This window comes from Kogia breviceps, chromosome 2 (genome assembly GCF_026419965.1).
Source record: "Kogia breviceps isolate mKogBre1 chromosome 2, mKogBre1 haplotype 1, whole genome shotgun sequence".
NCBI classification, from domain to species: Eukaryota; Metazoa; Chordata; class Mammalia; order Artiodactyla; family Physeteridae; genus Kogia; species Kogia breviceps.
In genome coordinates this window covers 171,390,479-171,416,333 of record NC_081311.1, presented here as the reverse complement: position 1 = coordinate 171,416,333, position 25,855 = coordinate 171,390,479, and the positions used below count along the sequence as shown (strand labels likewise).

Sequence of the window (25,855 nt, the reverse complement as noted above, 5' to 3'; positions counted from 1 at the left end):
AAATTGAGGTGGGAGGAGGAGGTGTAGCAGGAACCATATGGACCGTGGATCTGTGTCTCAGGAGGGAGGGAAGAGACAGAACCTCCCAGTGGTTCCGTGCCTAAAGGACTCTAATTGTTCAGTGACCTACAAACTCTGAACACTCTCCTGAAGTTCCAAAGTATTACTGCATTTTATTTTTAGCATGTGTTTTGGGTGGACTTTATTATTTAAAATTTTTTTCTGGGTGTATCCTTACACTATAACTAGTTCTATAGTTTCATTATTTTAGCCTTTGCTACCCTTCCTAGAGATATTATCCCATTTCCTTGAATATCTCAATGTCCTCTAAAAATACACTACGTAATTATCACTTCAGCATCGATATTTTATAAGTACTGAAAAAGAAATAGGATGGGAGGTAATGTGTCCAATGTTCCTTTGGACATCACTGGTGTAATTAGGAATAAAACCCGGAACTTGGATTGTCACTGGACCACATGTCGCCTGAGAATTAAGTGCCAATCAAGTTATATAAAGGCTGGAATGTTCTTGATCATTATTTGGACACGGTAGAGAGAAGGCTCTTCCGGTGTGAGGGAAACTTGCTGTTCCTTCCCCAGATTCTCCTGCTATTGCAACTGAAGGACTCTGAAGGAGATGCTGCTTTGTCAAGAAAACTTTTAATTTTATTAAGATGAGGAAAGACGTACTGGGTGTCTCTTTATCTGACACAAAGTAAAGTCAGCTTCTAATGGACACTCTTGGGATGAGGTGAAAGAACAGTTTCAAGAGACCAATGTAAGACAGGGCCCGTGCCATGGTTTAGGGAATGAACTTGAGTCAGAGAGACAGGAGATGTATTCAGGTTCTGCAGGGATTATATATATTGGTGTTGGGTTAGTCATTTACTCTCCTCTCTATTTCTTCATCTGTAAAATGAGGATAATAATATCACCCACTTTGAGTGTGCATGTAAATTGCTCACCACAGTATGTAACAGACAGTAAAAAATAAATGATCACAGCTGTTGCTACTGCTCTCGCTGAAACAGAGGAATTCAGAGGAAAAAATACCCCATTCAGATGAAAGAATTTAATTCTAGAGGAACCTCAGATTTACAAGTCTGTTCTGATGGAGTAATCTCAGAGTCTAGAAATTGTTCCCCCATCATTAAATTTGGGTAACATCTTAAGTGTAAATAAGGGATTGATTATATAAACAGCACCTCCACTCACTAGACTACTATGCAACTGCTGAAAGTGATGTTATGGAATATTCAATGACATAGTAAGATGTGCATAATGGGCTATTAATTAAAAAAGCAATTTCCTAAACATTTTATATACACATATTTACATGAAGGAAACACTTTCAATATATACATAATGTTATTGATCAGTATCTCTGACAGAAGTATGAGTGCCATTAAATTTTCCCTTTATTGCTTTTCTCTTAATTCTCTTTCATGACTATCTATTGCTTTTTTTTTTTTTTTTTTTTTTTTTTTTTTGTGGTTTTTGTGGTATGCGGGCCTCTCACTGTTGTGGCCTCTCCCTTTGCGGGGCACAGGCTCCGGATGCGCAGGCTCAGCGGCCATGGCTCACGGGCCCAGCCGCTCCGCGGCACGTGGGATCTTCCCGGACCGGGGCACGAACCCGTATCCCCTGCATCGTCAGGCGGATTCTCAACCACTGCGCCACCAGGGAAGCCCTATCTATTGCTTTTGTGACACAAAAAAAGTAGTTACTAAAGAAAGGAGATGCAGGGAAATAAAAGGATTTTCTTGGTGGCCTTGAGTATATAATTTTTGAAAAAGAAAGAAGAAAATCCAATTTTTTTACAAGTAGAGCTCTACTAGAAATGTGATCCTTACAAGATAGTAGTAGTGAGGCAATAACAAAAACATTCCACCATCATATCATGGTCTCGGTTCACAGTATTTACCGCTCAGAAACAAGCATAAATCTGCAAACTGTGTTATGACCACTTTATGATTTAATACTATTCCATATATCAATATTTTGTAAGTTTGGTTGTTATTTACACTTGGTAACTTCCAATATTAAAAGACTGTTAAAAAAAATATAACGGTTTGACATTTTGTTTCTCCAGGCATGGTTTTGTTTTATATGTAACCCTCCATGTTTGGGGCAGCAAGCGTAGAAACTGTCACTTAAACTGGAAGCAATGCCAGGAATCTGCTTCACAACCTGTGAGTCAGCTCTCCCACCCATCTCTCATTTTCATGACTCAGAGTAACAAAGTGTGCACTTAGTCTAATTAATTCCCCTTTGTTCCTCTTTTTTAAAAAAAAAATAAATAAATAAACACTCTCCTCTTTTCTTATACCACTTGCAGCAGATGAGAATGGATAGAATCTTACCTTTCTGTTTGTTTTGTGGGCTGTAAGTGCCAAATGGATGCACTGTACTATTATCATTTCTCCTGGAGGTGGTTGCAGCATTTTGACAGTTCTCAAAGCACGCCTTAGAAAATGCCCCACACTCTGCAGGCTCCTAAGGGATGAAAATAAAAATTCCGTTCGCTTTTTTAGTATGTTCCAACGTGGTCAATGGAAGCAAAGTGAAAGAACGATCAATTTATGAATAATCTTTCAAGAGTCTATTGCAGGTAAGTCCTGGACAGTGGAAAATCCAAATGGCCCTATCAGTTAAAACATTTCTGAATAGGCAATAAAAAATACTGACAATGTGGTGTTAAGGCTTAGGAGTGCTGAAAGCAAGCACAAAAGTGGATTAACTTTATTATTCTTTCCCACCACTTACAACTAGCTTCTTTCAAATTTTCTTCCATCTGGAAGTACAGCTTGTGGCAGTGTCAACATAAGAATACAGTTCATGCCAAGGGTGTTTCTCTGCCAACCAGCTGGTTCCTGTCTCCATCTCCCTTGGTGACTAAGTGTATATGCTCTAGGACAAGTCAGAACCCAGGCAGGTTTGTCACTGAAATGCCATGAGTGTGTTCCACTGCAGACACTAGGCCTTTTGGCCAGGAGCTAAAACAAACTGCTGTGACAAGGCCGGACAGTGGTTCTCCTGAGATTTTTTTTTCTCTTCTTCCATATTTCCCCCTTCTGTTTTGATTGTGATAGTCTGTAAACAAATGCAGTTTCCTTAAAACTGCTGGCTCCAGAATAAACCATGCTCCACAGGTGCTGCCGAGGTACTAGGAATGGGCCGACGGCAGGGAGCTCTAGTTATGGTTCTAGAGGAATGAGGCATGGAGAACTGGGTTTTGCTCTGGTTCACATTGTGTGTCTTCTGACAGATTTCAAAGAAGTAATTTGAAAGCCATCTCAGGGCCGTTCCCTTGACCATTTGTGAGAGGAACATTCCACAAACACAAACATAGATCTGATCCCTAAAGCTCTTTCCTTCTGAAAAAAGAGCATTTGGCCCAAACAATGCATTTGATTTCTACTTTCCTCTTTACTTACAAAAACTCGGTATCCTGCTAGTTAAACAAAATATTCAAAACATTTCATGCATGCATTCTTCATAATTAAAATGTTTTCAGCTGCTGAAGGTCCTTTAGCTTTTTGTCAAGGCTTATAACACTTTTTCCACACCCAGTGTTACCTTTTGCCCCTGGTTCATTAGTCAACCCAAACCTGGGGCAAACTACTCCTAAATTAAAGCTGGAGCCCTGGAAGGTAGGAGAGGTAGGACCTACCTTGCACAGTCAAGTGCTTTAACAGCAACAACAAAAATTTTTTTTCTGCTTTCCCAGCTCTTTGATAAATGACACAATCAATATCCCCACAACTGATCAGTAACCAGCCTAATTAAAATATTCAGCCTGTAAAACAGAGCTGTTGTGGAGCCTTCCATTAGTGTCCCAGCCAATAAAAAATACAATGGATTTTTAAACATATTCTGCTTCCACCAAGCTGAGCTTACAGCTCAGGGGAGGGAAATGTTTTGGGGAAGGAAAAAAAAAAACAAAACAGGTCATAACCCATTTTTTAATACCAAGTCTCTAGGCTCAAATAGAATTACAATTGAACCTCAAGCTCATCCTTTGAAAAACATATTTCTGTTTAAAATGATTTTGATTCAATCAAGGGCTCATTATGTATTCTTCACGAGGTCCTCATCAAAACTGTTTACATATCTTGTACATCTGGGTAATGTGGGAAAATACCCAACGACAATATATTTTGACTTTTCTTAAGTAGCGTCTTCAGTATTTTTTTAAATATCAATATAATGTTCAAGTAACCATTTTGGTATTCTTCCCAAATCTCACTAATTGATTTCCCTGAATATATGAGCAGAACTGAGGCCTTTTCTAGGTTACAGATTCTTTTTTATTGCATCTGAGGGCGACTGCTGTTCCACTGAAGAATCCTCCCAAAACACGAGCACACAACATATATGATTTGACACAGCAAAACAGATTTGGGATATCAAATAGCTATAGATTTTTTTAAATTTAATAAAGATTATCTGTACATTAGGCTGCTGTCTTTATATGAAAAAAACACTCTTTAATCTTCATAGGTACCACAGAGATTCTCACTAGTTGAGAGAGCCAAGTGTCTGCTCATCCCCCATGGAAAGCATGTAAATATTAAGGAAAATAAAAATGGAGCTTGGGTCTTCCCTGGTGGCGTAGCGGTTGAGAGTCCGCCTGCCGATGCAGGCGACACGGGTTCGTGCCCCGGTCCGGGAAGATCCCACATGCCGCGGAGCGGCTGGGCCCGTGAGCCATGGCCGCTGAGCCTGCGCGTCCGGAGCCTGTGCTCCGCAATGGGAGAGGCCACAACAGTGAGAGGCCCGCGTACCGAAAAAAAAAAAAAAAAAAAAAAAGAAAAAAAAAGTGGTCTTGTTTAAATGTCCTCATAAAAACTGCTTTTTGTCCCATTTCTTATTCCCAATTGAGTCCCCAGTGAACAGTATTAACAAGAGAAAAACAAATACCCTATGCTAACGCATATATGTAGAATCTAAAAAAAAAAAAAAAAAAAAGAACCTAGTTGCCGGGCAGGAATAAAGTTGTAGACATAGAGAATGGATTTGAGGACACGGGGTGGGAGGGGGAAGCTGGGGCGAAGTGAGAGTAGCGTCGACATATATACACCACCAAATGTAAGATAGATAGCTAGTGGGAAGCGGCCGCACAGCACAGGGTGATCAGCTCGGTGCTTCGTGACCACCTAGAGGGGTGGGATAGGGAGGGTGGGAGGGAGACGCAAGAGGGAGGGGATATGGGGATATATGTATGCATATGGCTGATTCACTTTGTTGTACAGCAGAAACTAACACAGCACTGTGAAGCAATTATACTCCAGTAAAGATCTATTAAAAAAAAAAAAAAAGAACTACAGCAACAACAACAACAAAGACACTCCTGAGAATAGGCAACCAACTGAAGGCTCAGTACTTTCTTCTGATGAAATAATTGTCAACCCAGCCCATAGTGTGAGAATTAAAATGAAAATATGTGCAGTAAAGGAGAACGCAAATAATGAAGTGTCTCAACTTGATGAGTCAAAATAGAGAGTACTTATCCTCTAGGCATTCACATATTTTAGAGAAAGACATGAAACTAGGGAAGATAAGAGGTGGAGAGGTGGGGAGGGAACTCTCTTAGCAATCATGTTCTTTTTCTTTTTCTTTTACTTTTTCTATCTACACAGATATGGAATTCTTGAGCAGTGTATTCCAGACTTTTCTATCAGTTGAGGTATCTTTGTCCCAAGACATCTTAAGGGAGATCTAAAACACAGATGCATGGAAGGGGTGATTCACGGGGCTACAGGTCATACTTCACACCCGCATCCAACAAGTGGGTTCTGTGGAGGTCTAGGGCTCTCGAGTAAGAACCAAATTCAACCAGAAAGCAGCCGATTCTCTCATGGTAGGAAGCAAGCGATAAGGGTTTCATAACTATGTACATAAGTAAAATCCCTTAAATATTCATGGAAACCTCTCTGTCACTTAAGCAGACACAAATGTTGGAAATGAGTTGGCTCATTATATAGTCCCCAGTAATTGGGAAATTTACATTTATTTAACATTTACAAGGTTATGTACAGAAAAGTTAAAAGGTACAGTTACTCCTTTCCAACAGCTGATAAAATGACAAAGTAAGATATAGTTGATAAGTTCACTACTTCAGCTTATCCTCTCAGATGAAGTAGGTCTCAGATGCAACTTTTATCCATTCATTCAACAATATATAACAACTCTCTACTACTAGGTGCTGGGAAATGAGGATCTATGAAGGGATAAGGCAGACAACAGTATTGCTATCTATAAGTACAGAGCATTCAACTATGTATGTATTTGCATAGCCAGGAAATGACCCACGTGGGACTTTAACTCAAGTAATCCAAAACTCCAGAGCCCAACCTTTTAACCACTATCATCTCCAACTACCTTCCAGTCTTAATTTCAAAATCTTTTCATTTTAAAATGTTTAAGTTGAACTTATTATTAAAACTAATATTTTATATTAGTGTGTTTTAATAGGATTCTATTTTAACTTTGTGTATTACTGTATCACAGAAACATTTGTCCTTAGAGAATACATGTGTGATTTGCTGATGTTTTTCTCAACTCTTAACTATTATCGACTTTTTTCTTATCTTTTCTTAAAATAATTTTTAGGAGCATTTAATAATTATTCTCTCTATATAAGTGAAAATAATGTTTTAGGAATACCTTATGATGAATATGATAGCTGTACACTAGAATATATAATTGTATAATATAATAATTATATAAATAATATAATTGTATGTAACTGAAATGTTTAGGGATATCAGCATTCAAGAATAGTTTATGTTCACACTTCATGTGTATGTAAAAATATTGCTTACATTAAAAATATCCATAAAGAAATCATGATAATAAAAGATTTCAAAAATACTTCTTTAGGGCTTCCCTGGTGGCGCAGTGGTTGAGAGTCCGCCTGCCGATGCAGGGGACACGGGTTCGTGCCCCGGTCCGGGAGGATCCCACATGCCGTGGAGCGGCTGGGCCCGTGAGCCATGGCCGCTGAGCCTGCGCGTCCGGAGTCTGTGCTCCGCAATGGGAGAGGCCACAGCAGCGAGAGGCCCGCGTACCACAAAAAAAAAAAAAAAAAAAAAGAAAAATACTTCTTTAATTAAAAACATTTATTTAAGAACATGAAGCAAGAAGCTTGTTTAACAGATCGAATTTTAAATTAGTTAAGTCCCAGGCACACATTACAGGGAAGAATGTAGAGAGCTGATTGCATTATAATGATCTTCACAGTAAGCATTATATACATCTGATTAAGAACTTTCTAAGGTATGCACACTGCTAGCATGTCATCCAAAAGGTATATAAGCATGTTTTATGCTTTAATGTTTATAATATGAATAAAGCGTTATTTGTAAAGTCCAGAGCTCTAGGAGTTTCTGGGGGGAAAACTGGAAATTATAGACTTGTTACCCTAGATAAATTACTTAATTTATATGCACATTTTTACACCTTCTAGTTATGCCTAAAATATACAACCACCAATTTGCCACATAAACCCATCAGAGCGCTTCCAGGGCATATTTTTCCAATTTCAGAATCAGTATGAGCCTAGCTACCGTACTAGTGGTGGAAGTGTGAATATTCTGGTGGCCATTTGGGCAATTTGCAGAGGGAAATAAAAATTTGCATCACCTCCAGTGGTCTCCCTGGCCTCCTCAGAATCACCAACTGGATCATCCCTCGTATGTTTCCTTCCATGGACATTGATCGCCTAAGTGTTTCCATAGCTTCGTGGTTGGACTTTCCCAGAAGAGATTCCCCGTTAACTGCAATCAGCTGGTCATTCACCTGCAGCCGACCATCCTAGGGTGGAGGTAAGAAAAACAGTGTTAAATAGAGAAAAGCATGGTGATGACATGTGAGTGTTTCAGGGAAAAGATCAAGTTTAAAATGAAAAATGAAAAAAACAATAGCTATTAGAAATAATTTATTTTCCATGGCAGAAAAAGATTCTGGAGTTTATCAAATAGTCACAAATACTAACAATAATGAATTGTGTGAAAGTGATTTTTAGAAATCTTAGAGTTCCAAACTGCAATAATCTAGACATTTGTATAATGTCTCTTACCTAAATCTCTGGCAAGTATGCTAGCCTAGCCTGATTCTGACGTTCGCTCTGGCAGGGACCATATTGCTGACTTAAGGAAAGGGGGTTTGGAAGCAAAAGAAAGCGGTCAGATCGCTTGCATTTTCAGGCACAGAGGGACATCATGCTTAAACGTGGCGAGCTTGAGAGCAGTCATGCGTCTCCTAGATATCATTGCTAGCTCTATTGGATAGTGCTGAGAAAAAAAGAAAAAAATTCTGTGATCTTCTCTAACACAACTAAAAAGTTGCTGGTCTGCAAAAGAACGCAGAGGTGTGTAAGACAGGACCAATGTGCTATGATGTCTTCCGGCAGAAACTCTTGACAAAGGGGACTGTCAAGCCTTTTGTGATGAGGCTCTGACTGACAGCTCTTTCACCCAGCGCCTTCAGGAAGGAACAGCACATGCCACAGAGCACTCCGAACCGCGGCAGGTGGATAGGCAGCCCAGATTCTAGTCTAAAGCACCTCTAGGCACTAGTCATCTTCAGCCAGAAGCCTCCCACAAGCTGGAGTCTATAGCAGTAGCTAAACAAACCGGGATGCCAGCTCTGCCTACAAAAGAACTGGTGGGGATCACAGTACATGTCCCCAAGAGGCAGCCTAGGAGAAAAGATGCTTAAACATTGACAGTCTGATTAGGGATGTGCGTTATACCTGCTACACACTAGGGTAGAAAGTTCTTGCTGTGAGGCACAGATGTAATTTTAGGAAGGTCGTGATGCTAGTGTCACTGCTAATACATTTAACAGAAATAACAGTAGGCTTGTATCACAGTTTTTCCACGAATTATCTCCAGTTCTCACAGAACTCAAGAAGTTGAGTAGGTTAATGCTTTTATTCACATTGTACAAATAAGGAAGCTGAGGCAGAGGAAAGTGATGTAAGTTGCCCTAGGTCACAAAATAGAGGTAGAGAGAAACTGACTTAAGTCCAGGTTTCATGAACCTTGGCTCTTTTCAGTTTCTCTACTAGGACTCCCTTTGTTCTTTGTCTCTAGACTACAGTTGCACCACACTAAAACAGGAAGAGGGAAGTATTAAAGTTTCTGCAGTTAGGAGTATCTGGGATCCATGTTCAAATTAACAGAATGAACTGTAAAAGAAAAACAAAACAGAACTTCCCTAAGAAATGAGAAAAACAGACAGACGATGAACAAGAGGAGCCACTGTACAGCTTTGGGAGAGAAATCCTGTGGACAAGTTGATGAACTCTGACTAATGTGACAGCAGATGGTCAGAGGAAGTTCCTCTGCTGACAGCTGGGAAAAGGGGGAGAGTGGTGAGAGCTGTTCTGGAGCGCTAATGCCCTCGTGGAGAGGCACTGCACGAGCCTCCTGCTGCAGAGGGCGTTGGCCCATAGATTGTGGAGGCTGCCCAAAGGCGCACACGCCCTCCCGATGAGAAAAGTTGAGATGGCGAGGCCATGGGATGGATCGATCGAGAAAGGGGTAAAATCGAGCTGTAAAACGTCTGAGTGCACTGCCTCAACTGAGCCTAATGTCCTCTGCCTTCCTCTTGTTTTCCCACTCCACTTAACCTTTCCTCTAATTTGGAGCAAATCTGGAAATGAGATTTACAGGAAAGGCCAAACGAGACAGAAATCGCTTCACTTCTGTTATCTCATGTTGAGTGAGGCACATAAAGGATAAGATTAAGGCTACATGAAATGGGGTAAAACAAAAACAACCTTAATGGCTGTGGCAAGTGAAGTGAGACACTTTACTCCAGAAATTATTCTGTTCTACTGTGACATTTAATGGAAGGAGGACTACCAGGCTGAATCTTTTGCGGGAGGTTGGGGGGGTCACTAAAAAGTTTTTTTTAGGAGGACTGGAAACAGATGTGTGGTTTTTAAAGACGAGGAGGAAGCAGAAGAGTTGGATCAGGATCCCAGCCCTGTTAACAGGAAATGAGGTCGAGTGCTGGATCTGTAGACGCTTAGTCTTGGCAGGACATCTCATCCGCTATGACAGGAAGAAGAAAGATAAAGATTGAAACTTCATGGGTGCTTCTAGAATTGAGGGAATGAAATCTGAGTGAGATCCACCTGGTAACCTCCCGTGAACTTTCTCTGTGAAGTGTGGGGCAAGGTCTGAGTGAAGAGGTAAATAAGAGATAAGGAGATGGAAGAAAAACATTTTTTTGTAAGATAATCTCTTACCAGCAAGTATTAAGCACAGACTTTTATTTGCATCTACATTCTGAGTCTCAAGCATGAGGAACTACATTAAAGTAGAACATGTTTGCGTATCCAAGTCCAAAACAAAAAGGCAGGTCAGGTCACCCCAGGGCAGCTGGGATTTTTTTTTTTTTTTTTTTTTTTTTTTATGAAGACATTCCCATTCATCACAAGCATCACTGGAGAGTCGCTGGTGTGATAAAAATCCACATACTCTCCCTTTTAGGCTTGGCTGGTCTGTTGCTATTGGTTTTTGCTTTTTCTTTATAAGAGAAAGGATGGGTAATTTCATTACTGGTGATGCCAGTAAGTACCACATTGTCCTAACATGTAGAACATAATCACAGAATTCAGAGCTGGAAGGGTCCTCAGACATCATCTTGTCCAACCTCTTCCGTTTATAAATAAGGTGACGCCCAAAGAGGATGAGAAACCATTTATTGAACTCCTCTTCTTAAGAGAAGGCACTTCCACAATCTATGTGGAAGAACTTGATCAGCTAGTTAAGATCAGAGCTGGATCAGAATTAGCCCAAGTTCTGACTTCTCAGCACTCCCTATTCACTACCCATTCTGTGTTCTATGAAGATGACAAGTCCCTAAAGGGATCGTGTTTCAAGGAAAAGGACTTTCAAATCCACCAGATGTCTCCTGGAAGAGAATCTTACATGAAAGCCAGAGTCAGACGATAGAAGATGGGGAGACAGGAGACTGGGCTGGGGGATGGAAGAGCAAGGAAGCAAGCTGGAAGTGGCAGGGGCAAAGGGGGTAGGGCAGGGACTGTTTACCTATCTAGCTATGTATACATACATGTGTATCCAGGTCTAGTCTTGATCTAAAATCAAGTTGATTCAATGAAGAGGTTATTACTCAAAACTCATCAAAGATTCCTCAAAATTGTGCATGTCTATTCTGCTTTGGAAGGATTTTTACCAAGAAAAGTCATTTTTTATGGTTTTATTTTTTTTCTGTGAATACTATGCTTAAGTAAATACTTAGGCATGAGAATGATAACTCTTTTCAACTGATTTTACATGAATGATTTCAACTATCCAGGATGTTACCCAGGAATTCTAGGATATTTATTTCATCATAATCTGGATCATTCTTGCATTTGTTGAATGAAAAGAAAATGCCCTTTCTGCTATGGACTGAGTGTTTGTATTTTCCTCAAATTCATATGTTGAAATCCTAACCCCCAACATGATGGTATTAGGAGGCAGGGCATTTGGAAGGTAATTAGTGCCCTTACAAAAGAGGCCTGAGAGAGATCTCTTGTCCCCTCTGCCATAGGGGATTACAGCAAGAAGAAGACAGCTGTCTATCAACCACATCTCACTAGACACTGAATCTGCAGCACCTTGAACTTGGACTTCAAACTCAAGGACTGTGAGGGGTAAATTTCTGCTGTTAAAAAACTACCCAGTTTATGGACTTCTCTTTCAGCAGCCCCCAAAAAGACACTTTCCTTCCTACTTTATGGCCATCAGGCCCCTAACCCAAAAGACCGCAACTACACTCCTTCCCTATGGCAACCCCCATAACCAACTCTATCCAACCTCAAGCTAAGACAGAGTAAAGGAGGTTCCCAAAGAGGAAGAAAAATAAGAAAAAGAGGAAGGAGAACAGACTAAAGATAGAAAGTAACTTCCTCCACATTAGTGCGAATAAAAACTGGTATGAGATTTAGGTCTTCTCCACGTCCTGGGATGGCTTCAAGTCTCATCAGCCCTAACCTGGTTCTAATGCAGGAGGAAGAACGGACTAAGAGACAAGATGTTTGAGTGTTATATCCCCTTTTACTGAACACCAAATGCAGGCCGGTCCTTGTGCAAATATTTTGCGTATGTTCTCATTTCTCAAAACATCCCTGTGATACAAGCATCACCCTTCACTAAGAGAGGTAAAAATGGAGGCTCAGAGAAATGAAGTCAAAGAATACTGTCAAAGAAAACTGTCACAGCCAGGTCTATCTGTCTGAGTCAGATATGTACCCATTATGCTATGTTGCTTCTAAAATCAGGGTTCTAGAGATGATTAAAGGCACTACAATGAATATAATTATTTAATGAGTTTCTCCTTTGCACAGTTATTGTGCTAAACCCTTTATATGCACTGGACAATTTAATCCTTACAGCAACGTTATACACTGGGGACTTCTGCTCCCCTTTATAAAAGAAGAAACCAAGGATCAAGCAAGTTAAGTGCATTGTTACAAGTCACATGTCTAAAAGCAAATTTGAAGTAGGTCTGGGTCACTCTGAAGTCCATGTTTTCAATCACTTTGCTAGTGATTCTTGACCTTTATGGGCTCTTCTTAGACTCCTTTGAAAATCTAATAAAAGCTACAGATTCTTACCTCTTAAAAATATTTACATGATAGTTTCTCCACAGCTGCACATCTGGACCAGGTCATTCTTTGTATAGGGGAGCAGTCATGTACGTTATAGGATGTTTCATGTGCCCACTGAAGCATATCCATGATTTCCGGGGGTCCAGTGACCTCATAGTTCAGCCCCTGCTGTGCCTGTCATGACTACGGTGACAATGCAAGGCTTAATCTACCTCTTGTGGCCAATTTTTTGTAGGTCCCTTTACCTCTAGAGTTCTAATGAACACAGAGGGAAGAGAAGAAAGCCATGGCAAAGAATGAGCCTCTGCAAAACATGACTCAAGCATGAGGGAGTTGGCTGGCTAACCCGCGGGTAGCTGGCTGGGGCCCAAGGCCAGTCCCTATTTGGCCAGGGTGTTGAGAGGATTAATCATGACCAGATGTTGGTTCCTGCCTCTGCCTGTTTCTGATGGGGCCCTTGGTGAAGCCTTCGGGGACATCAGCACCCAAATTCTAAACCCTGACTTCAGACTACAGGCATTTCTTTGGAGTGGGGTGGAACTCCAGGCAGGATGGCACCTGACTGAAAGGATTTTCCTGCACAAATATTTCTCAAGGTCCTCAAATCACTCCATGACAACATCTGCTTACTGTATTTTTGGGGAAAAAAAAATCCAACCTAGAAAGAGCCTTGCATTCCAGATTGAAATCATTTAGCTTCATTTTCAAACAACAGCAATGAAAGGCAAAAGAATAAATCAAGATTTTAAAGTATAGTTTTTAAAACAAAGAAAGGAATAAAGAAAGTTGGTAAGACTAGAAGCATGTAAGTTCTTGTCTTGAAGGGCATCTGCCCACATCAGTCGATGTTTTACTACATCTGTCCTAACACAATTTCAACCAATACGAATGGCACCATTCTTCCCAAATAAGAGCTCTCTTTTCCAGACACAATAAATTGCACTCGGACGTACACACCGTGGTGGCGTGGCCCACACTCTTCCTTCTCACCAAAATGCCACTTGCATTTCTGCTCACCTGTTGAATAGCTATCCTTCAAAACAAGGTTCAGCAACTGCCTTCCATTCAGTGTTCTTCACAGGCAGAATTAATTGCTCCATTTCGATACCCATGATACTTTTTTTTTTTTTTTTGCGGTACGTGGGCCTCTCACTGCTGTGGCCTCTCCCGCTGCGGAGCTGCAGGCTCAGCGGCCACGGCTCACGGGCCCAGCTGCTCCGCGGCATGTGGGATCTTCCCGGACCGGGGCGCGAACCCGTGTCCCCTGCATCGGCAGGCGGACTCTCAACCACTGCGCCACCAGGGAAGCCCCATGATATTTTTATATTTGTCTACCATAGTTCTTATCATATTTGAATCATTTATGTATTTATTATGCTACCAGCTTCCTGTATTATGGAATGAGTCTTTTTAAATTTTCTGTCTCCAGTGTATTATATATTATATAACTTGCTGTAGCTGTAGTTGTTCAGGAAGTGCTTGCTAAATTGAATCACTGGAAACATCTTTCATTCAGGTGCTTTGGACCTGGTGTAAGTTTCATCTACAATGGACAAATCCTGTGACTTATCAACTGTCATTGTAAGAGATTCCTGATCCCAGGCTGGCTTGGAGATGCTGGCACATGCTCAGAGAAACTTTATAATTCTAAAAGTGAAGCTTGATTACTTTCTGTGTACTAGCTCAATCTCCCCTTGTTCAGCTATTGTAAAATTTTAAATGTATCTAATTCAGTTATTAAGAGCCTCACTCCATTTTATGCAGCAAATCAGTGAAGTACCAGCAATGCACCATTTATCCAGCATCTGTGGTATATGAGACTTTAATTAAAGATAACTGAAGAGTACTTTTTAGAGCATCAAAATATACATAATCCAAACCATTCTGATATAATGTATTATAATTCTTTCCTTTTAAAAGATCTTCTGGAAACATATGGGACATAAATAAACATACTGCAACTTACAGCCTTCACTATCCTCATTAGTGAATTTTACAATTTCCTCAGCAAGAAGTTTCAGAAGCACTGACTTAGAGTCCTCACAAATATTCCTTGGCCTGCTTTGCAGCAATAGCACTCTGTGCTTGTTTTACACTTTTTCTATTTCCTGTCCTTTCAGTTTTCTCTCCATCCCGTCTTATCTTCTTCCTGATTTTCTGCTTTTAGTTTACTCTGGCTTAGAAAACTGGATAATAAAAAGCTTATTAAGGTGTATGTGTTATATGAATCAAGAAGATCCTGCATGAATGACTAACTAGATTAGAATCTCAGAGGCCTTTTCAACTTAATGAAAAGATCTTATTTATTCACTTTAAAAACAAACAAACAAAACTGTGCTCTTGTTTGTGCTAAGATTGCTAAAAGTCTGGTCTCTAAAAAGATGGACCCAGAGCAGAATGCCTAGACCAAAGCTCTGACCACATAATGAACTCAGTATCTCCACAGTGCAGGTGAATATAGCTTTTCAGGAAACAGGTACTACTTTCAAAGTATCATGATCATGTTATATCAGCTTTTGTAGATAACAATTTAGTTTTTGATTAGGTCTACCAAGTCTTATATTTTTTCAAGCCTCCTGAGGCAGTCATGGAGTTCAAAGTACACATCAAAATGACACAGAGTTCTAAAATTTTATCCAGCATGATATAAATTTATTTCTTACTTGCATTTCCATATATAAGATAAAAATATGAAAGTGCTAAAAATTGGCAAAAAAAGCAATGATTGATGCAGGTATTTTAAAAGTAATGTTCTCTTATATCTCTAAAGTTTATTGCAGAAAACCCATAAATAATAAGCCTGATTATATTAATTAACATATACTAACATTTTTGGTATTTTTCTAAAAAGGAAATTGGTTTAAAATATTTGGCATGGGGCTTCCCTGGTGGCGCAGTGGTTGAGAGTCCGCCTGCTGATGCAGGGGACACGGGTTCGTGCCCCGGTCCGGGAAGATCCCACATGCCGCGGAACGGCTGGGCCCGTGAGCCGTGGCCACTGAGCCTGCGCGTCCGGAGCCTGTGCTCCTCAACGGGAGAGGCCACAACAGTGAGAGGCCCGCATACCGCAAATATATATATATATATATATATATATATATATATATATATATATATATATATATTTGGCATAACATAGTTGATAATTCTTTTTTTCGTGTTTAAGTTTGTAATTTTTTTTAAGGCAAAATTATTATTCGGTATATAGTGATGGCGAATTTTTCCAGGCAGAGTTCCTGCTTTTAGTTGTTCATAGAATATCACATTTTTGTGGTTAGGATGAAATATTAGAGTTTGGCTTCTAACAGTTGAGGATTTGCAATGAAGCTGTTTACACACCCAGACTGTATGGTCCTTTTGTAAGAGGTAAAAACCTAGAAGACATGACTACAGGTAATGATCTTTATAGATCTCCACCAGTAGAAAACACTATCAATTTTAAGAAAAATGGATAGTTGAGGAAATCATTTAACATTTGTGTTCCTTAAAATGCTGTCCTTTTTATCTTCCTTAGAATTCATTAATTATAGATCCACCACATGATTTACAGATACCAGCAGAAATGGAGGTGGAAATTACTCCTGCTAGGAACTCCTACTGAACACTCCTGTTAAGTAGCTTGGAGGCTGTTAAATGTTCCATACTATGAAGAGACACGGAAATTCAGCACCAAGCACCGTGTTCCCAGAAATTCTAGGACTGTGCATATTCTCTCCAAAAATCCATACTTTTAGTCATTTTAAAATAGGGGGATTGCTTGTACCATTTAATTTTTTTAAACCTATTATTAAATGGCATAAATCATGCAATTCTGCATCTCTCAGAGGTTGTATTCCAAATTTCCTAAGCATACAAGAATCAAATTACTTAAATTATGTCTATTTTATATTCTGAGTGCATGCATTTGCAATTAGCTATGTCAGGCATTTTTTCTTCATTTAATTTCATCATCATCAAGTAGTATTTATTAAGTACAAACCTAGCTAATTAATTTTCTAGAGAATAAAAGGTATTCTTAAATTCATTCTCTCTATTTAAGAGCCCTTAAATAATCTACCTGACATATGACATTTTTTCCCATAGCAAAAACTGCCTTTAAATTTTAATTTTTACATTATTGTTTCAAGGTTTCAATAGAACACATTACACTTCCAAAGTGAGTATATTCAAATTAAAAAACATCATTCAGAATTAGTACAACAGACTCCATGGAATTTTTATTCTTACTATAAAGGATGTTAGTATTCTACCTTAATTTTTAAGAAATATCACCATTCTAGTTATATATTTTCTAAAAATAATTCATTTTTAAGGTAGAAAAAGATGAAAAATAAGCAGTTTAAGTTAGTATTGTCAATAGACATAAAAATGCATTTTCTCTAAAAAACATTCAGTTAAAAGAGTATGTCAAAAGCAAAGGAAGAGGGTTTCCCTGGTGGCGCAGTGGTTGAGAGTGCCTGACAATGCAGGGGACACGGGTTCGAGCCCCGGGCTGGGAAGATCCTACATGCCGCGGAGCAACTGGGCCCGTGAGCCACAACTACTGAGCCTGCGCGTCTGGAGCCTGTGCTCCGCAACAAGAGAGGCCGCGATAGTGAGAGGCCCGCGCACCGCGATGAAGAGAGGCCCCCACTCGCCACAACCAGAGAAAGCCCTCGCAGAGAAACAAAGACCCAACACAGCCATAGATAAATAAATAAAAATTTTTTTAAAAAATTAAAATTTAAAAAAAAGCAAAGGAAGAGAAAGCCACCGATCCCAGAATTCAAAATGTTTAGCACATGAGGATGAAATTATGTGAGGTCTTCAAACTGATCGTCTAGACTTTAAGTGTGCTTCCTTGGAAGAAGAAAAAGCTCATTTTTATGTAGATTTTGGGAAAGGAGAATATTTTTCTCAAGTTATTATTTTTCTAACTGCACAAAGACAATATTCCATTTCATTTATCAGTAACAACAACAACATATTCACTTTAAATTCCAATCACAAAAATGAAATTTTAGAAAAGCATCCTCATGAAATCCTAATTTCATTCCACTCGTAGTTCTCAGTTCATGAGAAAGTTAACATATATAGTTGCATCAAGTATAATTTGGTTCTGGAAGCAATTACACTACACATTCAGGAGCAAATGCCCAGGAAGAATGACAGAAACTAAAATGGAACTATGAACATTTAAGGCATGTTATTATTTAGGCAAATCAGCATCAATACTCTAATCCACATTTGGCTGTTAGGCTCCGTGGTCACTTTGGCTGTGCATTGAAAAGCATCGCTAAAAGGGATGCTTCAGAGGGGTCTACAAAGGACTCCGTAAGCTACAGCAGCCTGAAATGGCAATTGCTGTGACCTGCCAGTAGCAGGGAAGAGTGTCTGGGCTTTACCTCTCGACATGCAGACTGGAATTTAAATATTAAGATGAGATTAAGCATTTGAATACTTCTGAATGGAGTAAAAATACTGTTACTTTGCCCTTAGAGTGGGTGAGGGATTCACTTCCAAGAGGGAATTCTAGGGTAGCTAGATGCTCTTATTTTCAAATAGAGATTTATATCTTTATTAGAAATGACTCAAATAAGAGATGGAATGATAGAAAGCAGCAGCCAGAGAGCTAAGGGGGGGGGGGGGCGGAGGGAGGAAAGAAGGCCCTTAATTATAGTCACAGTCATCCAGGGGTTTTACATCTGGCAAGAAGTAGCCTTTGTTTATACCAATGCAAGTCCCCAGGAGAATAGAGCACACAGAAGCCACAGGAAGAATTTGGTCATACTTTTCAAAGTAGTTTTGTTTCCAAAAATCCACCTTCCCTGAAGGGGAAAACACCTTGAGAACCAATTAGTGGTAGGAAGGGCCACGAGCAAAAAGCGTGTGTCCTGGTAGGGAGATTATTTTGTTGATTTCAGGTGAAAACCTCCAGCCAAGATGCTAAAGTGGATGTTACCCACGCTCATGTCCCCTCTGCCCCAGGGACGGTGCAGTCTGTTACATTTGTATCTTCTGAACAAGGACAGGAACGGAGTCTCAAAACAATTTTTGTAAACCCTAATCCTCAATCACAGAACAGGTGGCAATTTTCTGAGGAGTGACAGTGGATTATTGGAACAGCAGAAGAATAGAAAAACACTTTTCTTTCTCTTGGGTAATCAGGTTTCTTGCCAGCAGAGCTTAGGTCTCTACCCTCTACACTGCAGAAAGTAAACAAGACAAATGGATACTAAACCTTCACAATAAGGCTAAATTCATGATTGATTCCTCTTCCTATTTAAGATCAGCTATAAATATGCTGTCCAGTAGTTTTTAATGGTGTGATTGTCTGACTCAGCAGACAGTGTCAAGAAAGAAATTTACATAAATGGAAAGTGTAATCTTTCTGCAAGAAACAGGACCTTTAGAAACTGCTTAGGTAAAGGAGATGCTCACTTACACAAACAGGGTTATACATATTAAACCTACCCTCCAATATCGCTTGAGCTTAAGTTATTGCGCATAAAAAAGCTAAGAGGTTTGCTTTTAATTTCCAAAAATTCATTTCAGTTTCAATTTTACTTGGGATAAATTCTGTAAATAGAGCTGTCATTAGGAATAAGAAGAAGAATGTCAAGTTGGTATCCACAAACACGACCAAGACGCATCCTTAAACACAGCGCTTGTTTAGATGGCTTGGCTCAGGATGATAAGCATGATATAAGACAACTCCAGGACAACAGCCCCTGATTTCTGGAAATATGAATAGATGAGATGAAAGAGCTTTGCCACAGGACAACATAGCACAGGCTCCAAAGTCAGACTGCCCGGGTTCACATCTTAGTTTAAGCAATTCCTGGCTTTGTGACCACAGGAGAGGCACAAATAAGTGAAGTCTGCAATTTCCCCCGATGAGATGGCATGATTATAATGCAGTGTGAATGTGAAGAATAAAATTAGACAATCCACCTAAAATACTTATTATAACAGTCCAGCATATATTAAGCACAAAACAGAATGAATGTTAACTGGTGTTGTTGTTGCTATTATTACTCTCATTTCCCATCTGCTCCTGGTTCTGCATTTCTGAGCCTGATTGGAGAGTTTGATAGACTGGAAGATTGGCCCTAATTCTTCACCCTTCTCTGTACGCAAACCTTTGTCACAGACTCATCATGGGTGGACTGTTTCCCTATTCCTTACATTGACCTTGGATTCAGTCATATGACTTGCTTTGGCTACTGATATGTGTGAGGAGTGACAGCATATGCCAGTTTGGAACTCAGAACTAAAGAGGCTTCATGACTCTCTGACATCAGCTAGGCTGGTAGTCCAAGGTGTAGTTAAAATATGTGGAGCAGGCTCAGACCTGTAGATCTACGGTGCGATAGAGACATACCAGCCTGAATCAAAGCCCTTCTAGTTGCCCTGCAGGGCCATGAGGGCAGTAAAGGCTTACAGATGTATGTTACTGAAATGTTGTCATTACTTATTATGCAACAGAAGCTAACTGATCCAAGGAGTGCATTAAAGAGTTATCTATCCCCAACGCATTTCTTCTTTCCCAAAGAAAAAGACATTAGCTCAGTGTCTAGGTCTGAAGCAAAAGTGGAATGATTAAGTGTGAGGAAACAAATGCTTCAATAAAGCCAGGATCCTAGGACCGGGGTGGGGCTCCTGTAAACTCTAACTATGCCTTCGTGGCTTTTGGGTGGGAGAAGGCACACATTATTAATATCAAAATGATTTTTAAATGGCTAACATTTTATTCAACGTTTATCATAGGTGTGCGGTGCTAGGCATTTTATATCTATTGGCTTTTTTTGTCCTCACAAGAGCACCAGGAAGCAGGCACTACTAATTTTACTAATTTTACACATGAGGAAACTCAAGCACACTGAGGACAAGTAAGTTGCCTACATTCACCCATGGTGACAGTAGTGAAGGCAGGATTCGAGCTCAGGAAGCCTCACTGCCTGGCATGAGACAATGATGATGGTAAGGACAGCTGACGATAAGCACAAACGTGTATTCCCCCCTCTCTGTAATCACTTCACTGCTTTAATCACATTGTGTACATTACTTTATTTGATCCTTAGAACCCTATACATTAGGTATTATTATTAATGGTGCGCTACTTGGAGCACATGGTGGTAGAGCTGCATGTGAACTCAGGCAGATCTAGTTAACCATTATGTTATGGTAACAGCTATGATCATCTTGCCTGCCCCTGTATGAAAGGGCAGAATCACGTCCTTCTCTTTTTATCTGGAAATTTATAAGCTTCTCTAAGTTCAAAGGCAAATATGCATTCCCAGCATCATGGATTTTCCAGTGTATAAAATGTGATAAATGACTTTTAATTTGTACTACAGTCTCTCTGACTCCACTGAACTTTCATTCTTGCAAGCACGAGAAGTATAGTTTCTTATTTGTTGCTTGGATGTTGACGTTTGTAGTTTTGCTTTTTTTTTTTTTTTTTGCGGTACGCAGGCCTCTCACTGTTGTGGCCTCTCCGGTTGCGGAGCACAGGCTCCGGAAGCACAGGCTCAGCGGCCATGGCTCACGGGCCCAGCCGCTCCACGGCACGTGGGATCTTCCCAGACCGGGGCATGAACCCGTGTCCCCTGCATTGGCAGGCGGATTCTCAACCACTGCGCCACCAGGGAAGCCCTAGTTTTGCTTTTCTCATTTCACATTTTTAGGTTCAACTTTATTAGGTTACAAACTCAGAAAAATCCTAACAGTAATAAAAACTAATGTAAAAGAGAATATTAATCATGGTGAGTTTTAAGAACTATCAATAGGACATGACCACTTAAAGTATGAAAACAAACTGTCACCCAGATCTGTTCACACATACACTTCCTGCATCTGGCAGGAAAGCCTCAGTGGTCTCAAGCCTTCAGACACTTTCTCCATCCAGTCCCCAAGCACAACGACGACATCTCTAAATATCTTCTCATTGATGTGCAAACATCACCCCTACCTACCTTAAAAGCAGCACCTCCGTGGATGATGGATTTGATAAAAATCCCCAAGTCTGTTCCAGTTTCTCGAGATTTGTTCCCCTTCAAGCTCACCCCAAGACCAGCGGAACCAGAATCATTCAGGGGGATCTCGAAGGTGAGTTGCTCAGTTGTTTCCAGGGAGAGTGCATAGCAGTCAGGTTCTCCTTTCTGTTGGAAGTGCACATGAAAGGAGTAAAGAAGGAGAAAGCAGATTAATATTTATACACTCAGATGGCCAAACATAGATGCATCCGGCAAGATGGGATGACTGGACCTCTAATAGCTGTAATTCTGCTCCGGGTGGGCAAAGACTGGTCTCTCTCTGCAGGGGCCACCATCACATTGACGGAGTGGAAGGGAGAGGTTCCTGGGAATAATATTTGGTGATGGTCAAGAGAGGATTCCTTGGCAAGGCTCTCCTACCATTTGAAACATTCGAAAAGTATTTGAAAATTCAGCAGGATATTCTCAATAATTAAAGAGACTAGACATTACTTAGGGAATCTTAGGTACCAGAAAAGACCTTAGAGATAATGTGATCTCAACACCTTCATTTTACAGATGAAGAAACAAGAGCTCAGTGTAGAAACGTTCTAAAATGTGGGGGAATATTTGGCTTCTATAATTTAAAACATATCATTTACCGTGGCAGCAAGGCTATTGATAAAGACTGTCAATAGGATACCGAACACTGAAAAAAATAAACTGTTAATTTTAAAGTTAGAGATGTGATTTTTAACAGATATCACTGAATTAAATTTCACTGTGTCAAAACTCATGCCTTAAGCTTGCTCCTTTGGATAGTATAACTCACTGGCAATTGGTTTTTGAACCTAAACAAAAATGATAATGCACAACAAATATTCATGTCATCTTTGACAAATGACACTTAGCCATAAGCCTCGCTGTTCTAAAAAAATTACAGAGTATGGTAGCAAAAGGCATAATTAGGGTTCAGGTCTCCGGGGGGAAGCATGCGGTTAATCATATCTGGTCCCTAGTGTTTTCAAATATACAGAAGTGGGGATAGAAAAGTGCTGTCCCCATGGTAAAGTGTATAGGTGCCCCTCCTGCATCCCTCCCGAGCTTGCAGAAATGTGAAACTCTGCCCCAGGGTTTAACTGAAAAATTTGAAAATGAGAGAGCCCTGAAAACCACCAACTCATTCCAGGTCGGTAGTTCCTTCTGCTTTATAATTATGTCTAGAGACTCTCATCTTAAGGTCACTTTGAGGGACACTTATGTAAAATTATGTATTTTAAAAATCATCGTGAATGTCTGACTGTCAGTCACAAAATAACAACTATAAAATCAGAAGTAGCAAAGAACCCACAATTAAAACAGGATTAAGAGGTCTGATCATAGCCAGATCCACTCACATGGCATCTTCGACTCCTCCCAAAGTAGAGAAAGCCCATTTCTAGCCTTAGAGAAACAGTTCCTTCATTTAATTTCACTGTAAATGAAGTTATCTGTAGAGATTATGACAAGGCGTAGTTTCAAAGAAATTAAACTTTACTGCTTAATTTAATAAGTCTATTACAGGTTAGCTCTTTTAACTAATTCATTATATTACTACCTAAGAAACAAATCCCATGATTTGATACAAAGTAGCTCAGGCTTTCTTTAACCTCAGCACAGGTGACATTCGGGGCCTGATAATTCCTTACGGGGGCTGTCCTATGCATTGAAATATATTTAGCAGAATCCCTGGCTACTACCCACTAGATGCCAGTAGTATCTCCTTTCCCAGTTGTGACAACCCAAACTGCCTTTAGACATTGCCAAATGTCCCCAGGGGTCAAAATCACCTTTAGGTGAACACCACTGCCCTGAACCAACAATTGTCAAATGCAGTCAAGTTCAAGGCAACCAGGGTCTAGAGAGGCAATGGGGACTACGGCGAGTGCTGCCTGATGATATGTTCCTAAGTGCCAGGAAGGGGTGGCAGTAAAAGTCCCTGCAATCAACTGGGTCTCATGCTCAAGGGCTCATGACAGAGCACTGAGATGGTCAGAATGAACTCCTAAGGAAGTCTGCTAGGTATTGTATTAGCTATGTCTCTGGTTATATGGCAGCTAATTTTTCAGAGGCAGAAATGCAAACTTTGTGGGATGAACAGAGTATGAAAAGTGAAAAATGAATTATTGGTGTGTGTGTGTGTATATATATATACATATATATATATAAAATACTGCCTTTTACTTATATTAGGACACAGAAGAAAGATGCAGTCTACCAAATGGTGTTTGCTAAGTTAGTTATGCATATATATATATTATATATATGCTGTTTTTGTACTTTTTTATTAAGACTCACAGAATTATATAAAACAGTGGTGAAACAGACTTTTAATCACGTGAGAATATGACAGTATTAGGCAAAAAGCTTATGTATACAAAGCTTATGTATACAGTACATTTCAATATGTAACATATACTCTATACTCATATTCAGACACCTACTCATCTACCTATTACCTACCTGCCTTCTACCCCCGTCCCATCTAGAGGCATAGGAAACAACTTGGTTATCTACTGCCACTGCAATACGGACTGTTATTTTCTTCTTTATAATTTGTTTTCCAACACTTCTCAATTATAAAACAATAAATGTTTTTAAAAGGAATTTATGAAGATATAAGAACCGTTTGCTATATTATTGCACTGCCAAGTAGAGAGATGGTAAACACATCTCTATAATGACATGCATGTACACATTTACAGACACATGCACATAGATATACAGATATGTCTAATGTAATCAATACTAGATATAGTATTTATACACCCTACAGTAGTATCTATACTATACATATTTTTTAACACTACACACAATACATAATATGTATATATGTTCTATAAATATAGGTGTATGTGTGTGTATACTAACTCCTCTTAGAGTCACCAGTGACCTTCATGATGGTAAATTCAATGGTCAGTCCTCGGCTTTCATCTTACTTGGTCTACAGTAGCATGAGACCCAAATTATCAAGCCCTACTTCCTGAAATACTTTCTTCTCTTGGTTCCAGGACACCACTTTTCAGCGTTCATCTCCTACTTCACTGTCTACTCCTTTTCCAATCCCTTTTGCAGACACTTCTTAATCTCACCAATCCCTAAATACTAGTGTCCTACGAATCAATCATCTGACCTTTTCTCTTCTCTCCCAACCTCACTTTCAAAGTTACCTCGTCTAACTTCTGCCCCCAATCCTTTGCGTCACCTCCTCCCTCTGCTTTGAATATTGCTCCCTTACATTCCTGCAGACCTTCTTCCCTTATTGCCTTCAATTCTGTGTTCAAATGTCAGTTTATCAGTGAGGTCTTGCCTGATCATTCAGTTTAAAATTGTTTGAAGGTTCTCCCAATACTACCCTAACCATGTCCATTATTCCGAACTGCTTTTTCTCCATAGCATTTACCACATACTATATACTTGCTTGCTTACTTTCTTTTAATAGTGTCTTTTGAATGCAGGAACTTTTCTATTGTTCTGTTCATTTTCCATCAATGTGTCACTGATGCTTAAAACAGTGGGAGACTCAAAAATAGGCCCTGGATAGGTCCCAGGTTCCTGCTATTCTGGATTTCATTACTTCAAATGTTTATACAAATTAGTTTTTACATTAAAAATAATTATAAAGAGCATACAGTATCACATTTATAAGAGACCTTAAAAGTAACCTTGTCTAATTTCCATTTTCATACCACACTTCCTCCTCCTAGCAGAGATGATAACCCAGCTCAGCTTCAGCATCATATTCTCAATGAAGGCACCAAGATGTGTCACAGCTACCGATCTGTGACAGACATTGCACTGTTCACGATTTAAAATTGCATCACGTACCTCAAATCCTAAGTGAACGTTGCGAACAACAATATTCATGGTACATTTCATCAAGCTTCGGCAGCCCTGTGATCAAGTACCCAAAGCCACATTATTTATCTACCTGTCTTCCTGTCTATGCATCCTTGCATATACATATGTGTGCACATACACAGATATAAATAAAAGTTTCATGAGACAATACTTACTCAGAGGGCAACACATTCTAATATTTTCTATCCTAGTTCATTATTTTTAAAAATTTGTCACGACCCACTACATTAATTTCATAATCCAATAATGAATCACAGTTTTCAATTTGGAAAACACTGCAATATATATAAAGGCATTGTTTTTATTAAATAAAAAAAAGAAATGGAATGCAAAACCAAATGGTGAGTAAAATGTTAACTGCC

At 39.6% G+C, this 25,855-nt stretch overlaps 1 protein-coding gene across 4 annotated transcripts in view; it reads right to left on the bottom strand.

Annotated features, from left to right (window-relative positions):
• The window catches only part of PARD3B (par-3 family cell polarity regulator beta), a 1,061,783-nt gene that overhangs the window by 435,270 nt on the left and 600,658 nt on the right, over positions 1–25,855 (bottom strand). For all 4 annotated transcript variants that reach the window (XM_059054028.2, XM_067026649.1, XM_067026650.1 and 1 more), the window contains 3 exons: positions 21,594–21,779; positions 7,650–7,820; positions 2,366–2,498 (listed from right to left, as the gene is read on the bottom strand). In XM_059054028.2, the coding sequence (XP_058910011.1) occupies positions 2,366–2,498; positions 7,650–7,820; positions 21,594–21,779 (490 nt within the window). The remainder of the gene's footprint in view (positions 1–2,365; positions 2,499–7,649; positions 7,821–21,593; positions 21,780–25,855) is intronic.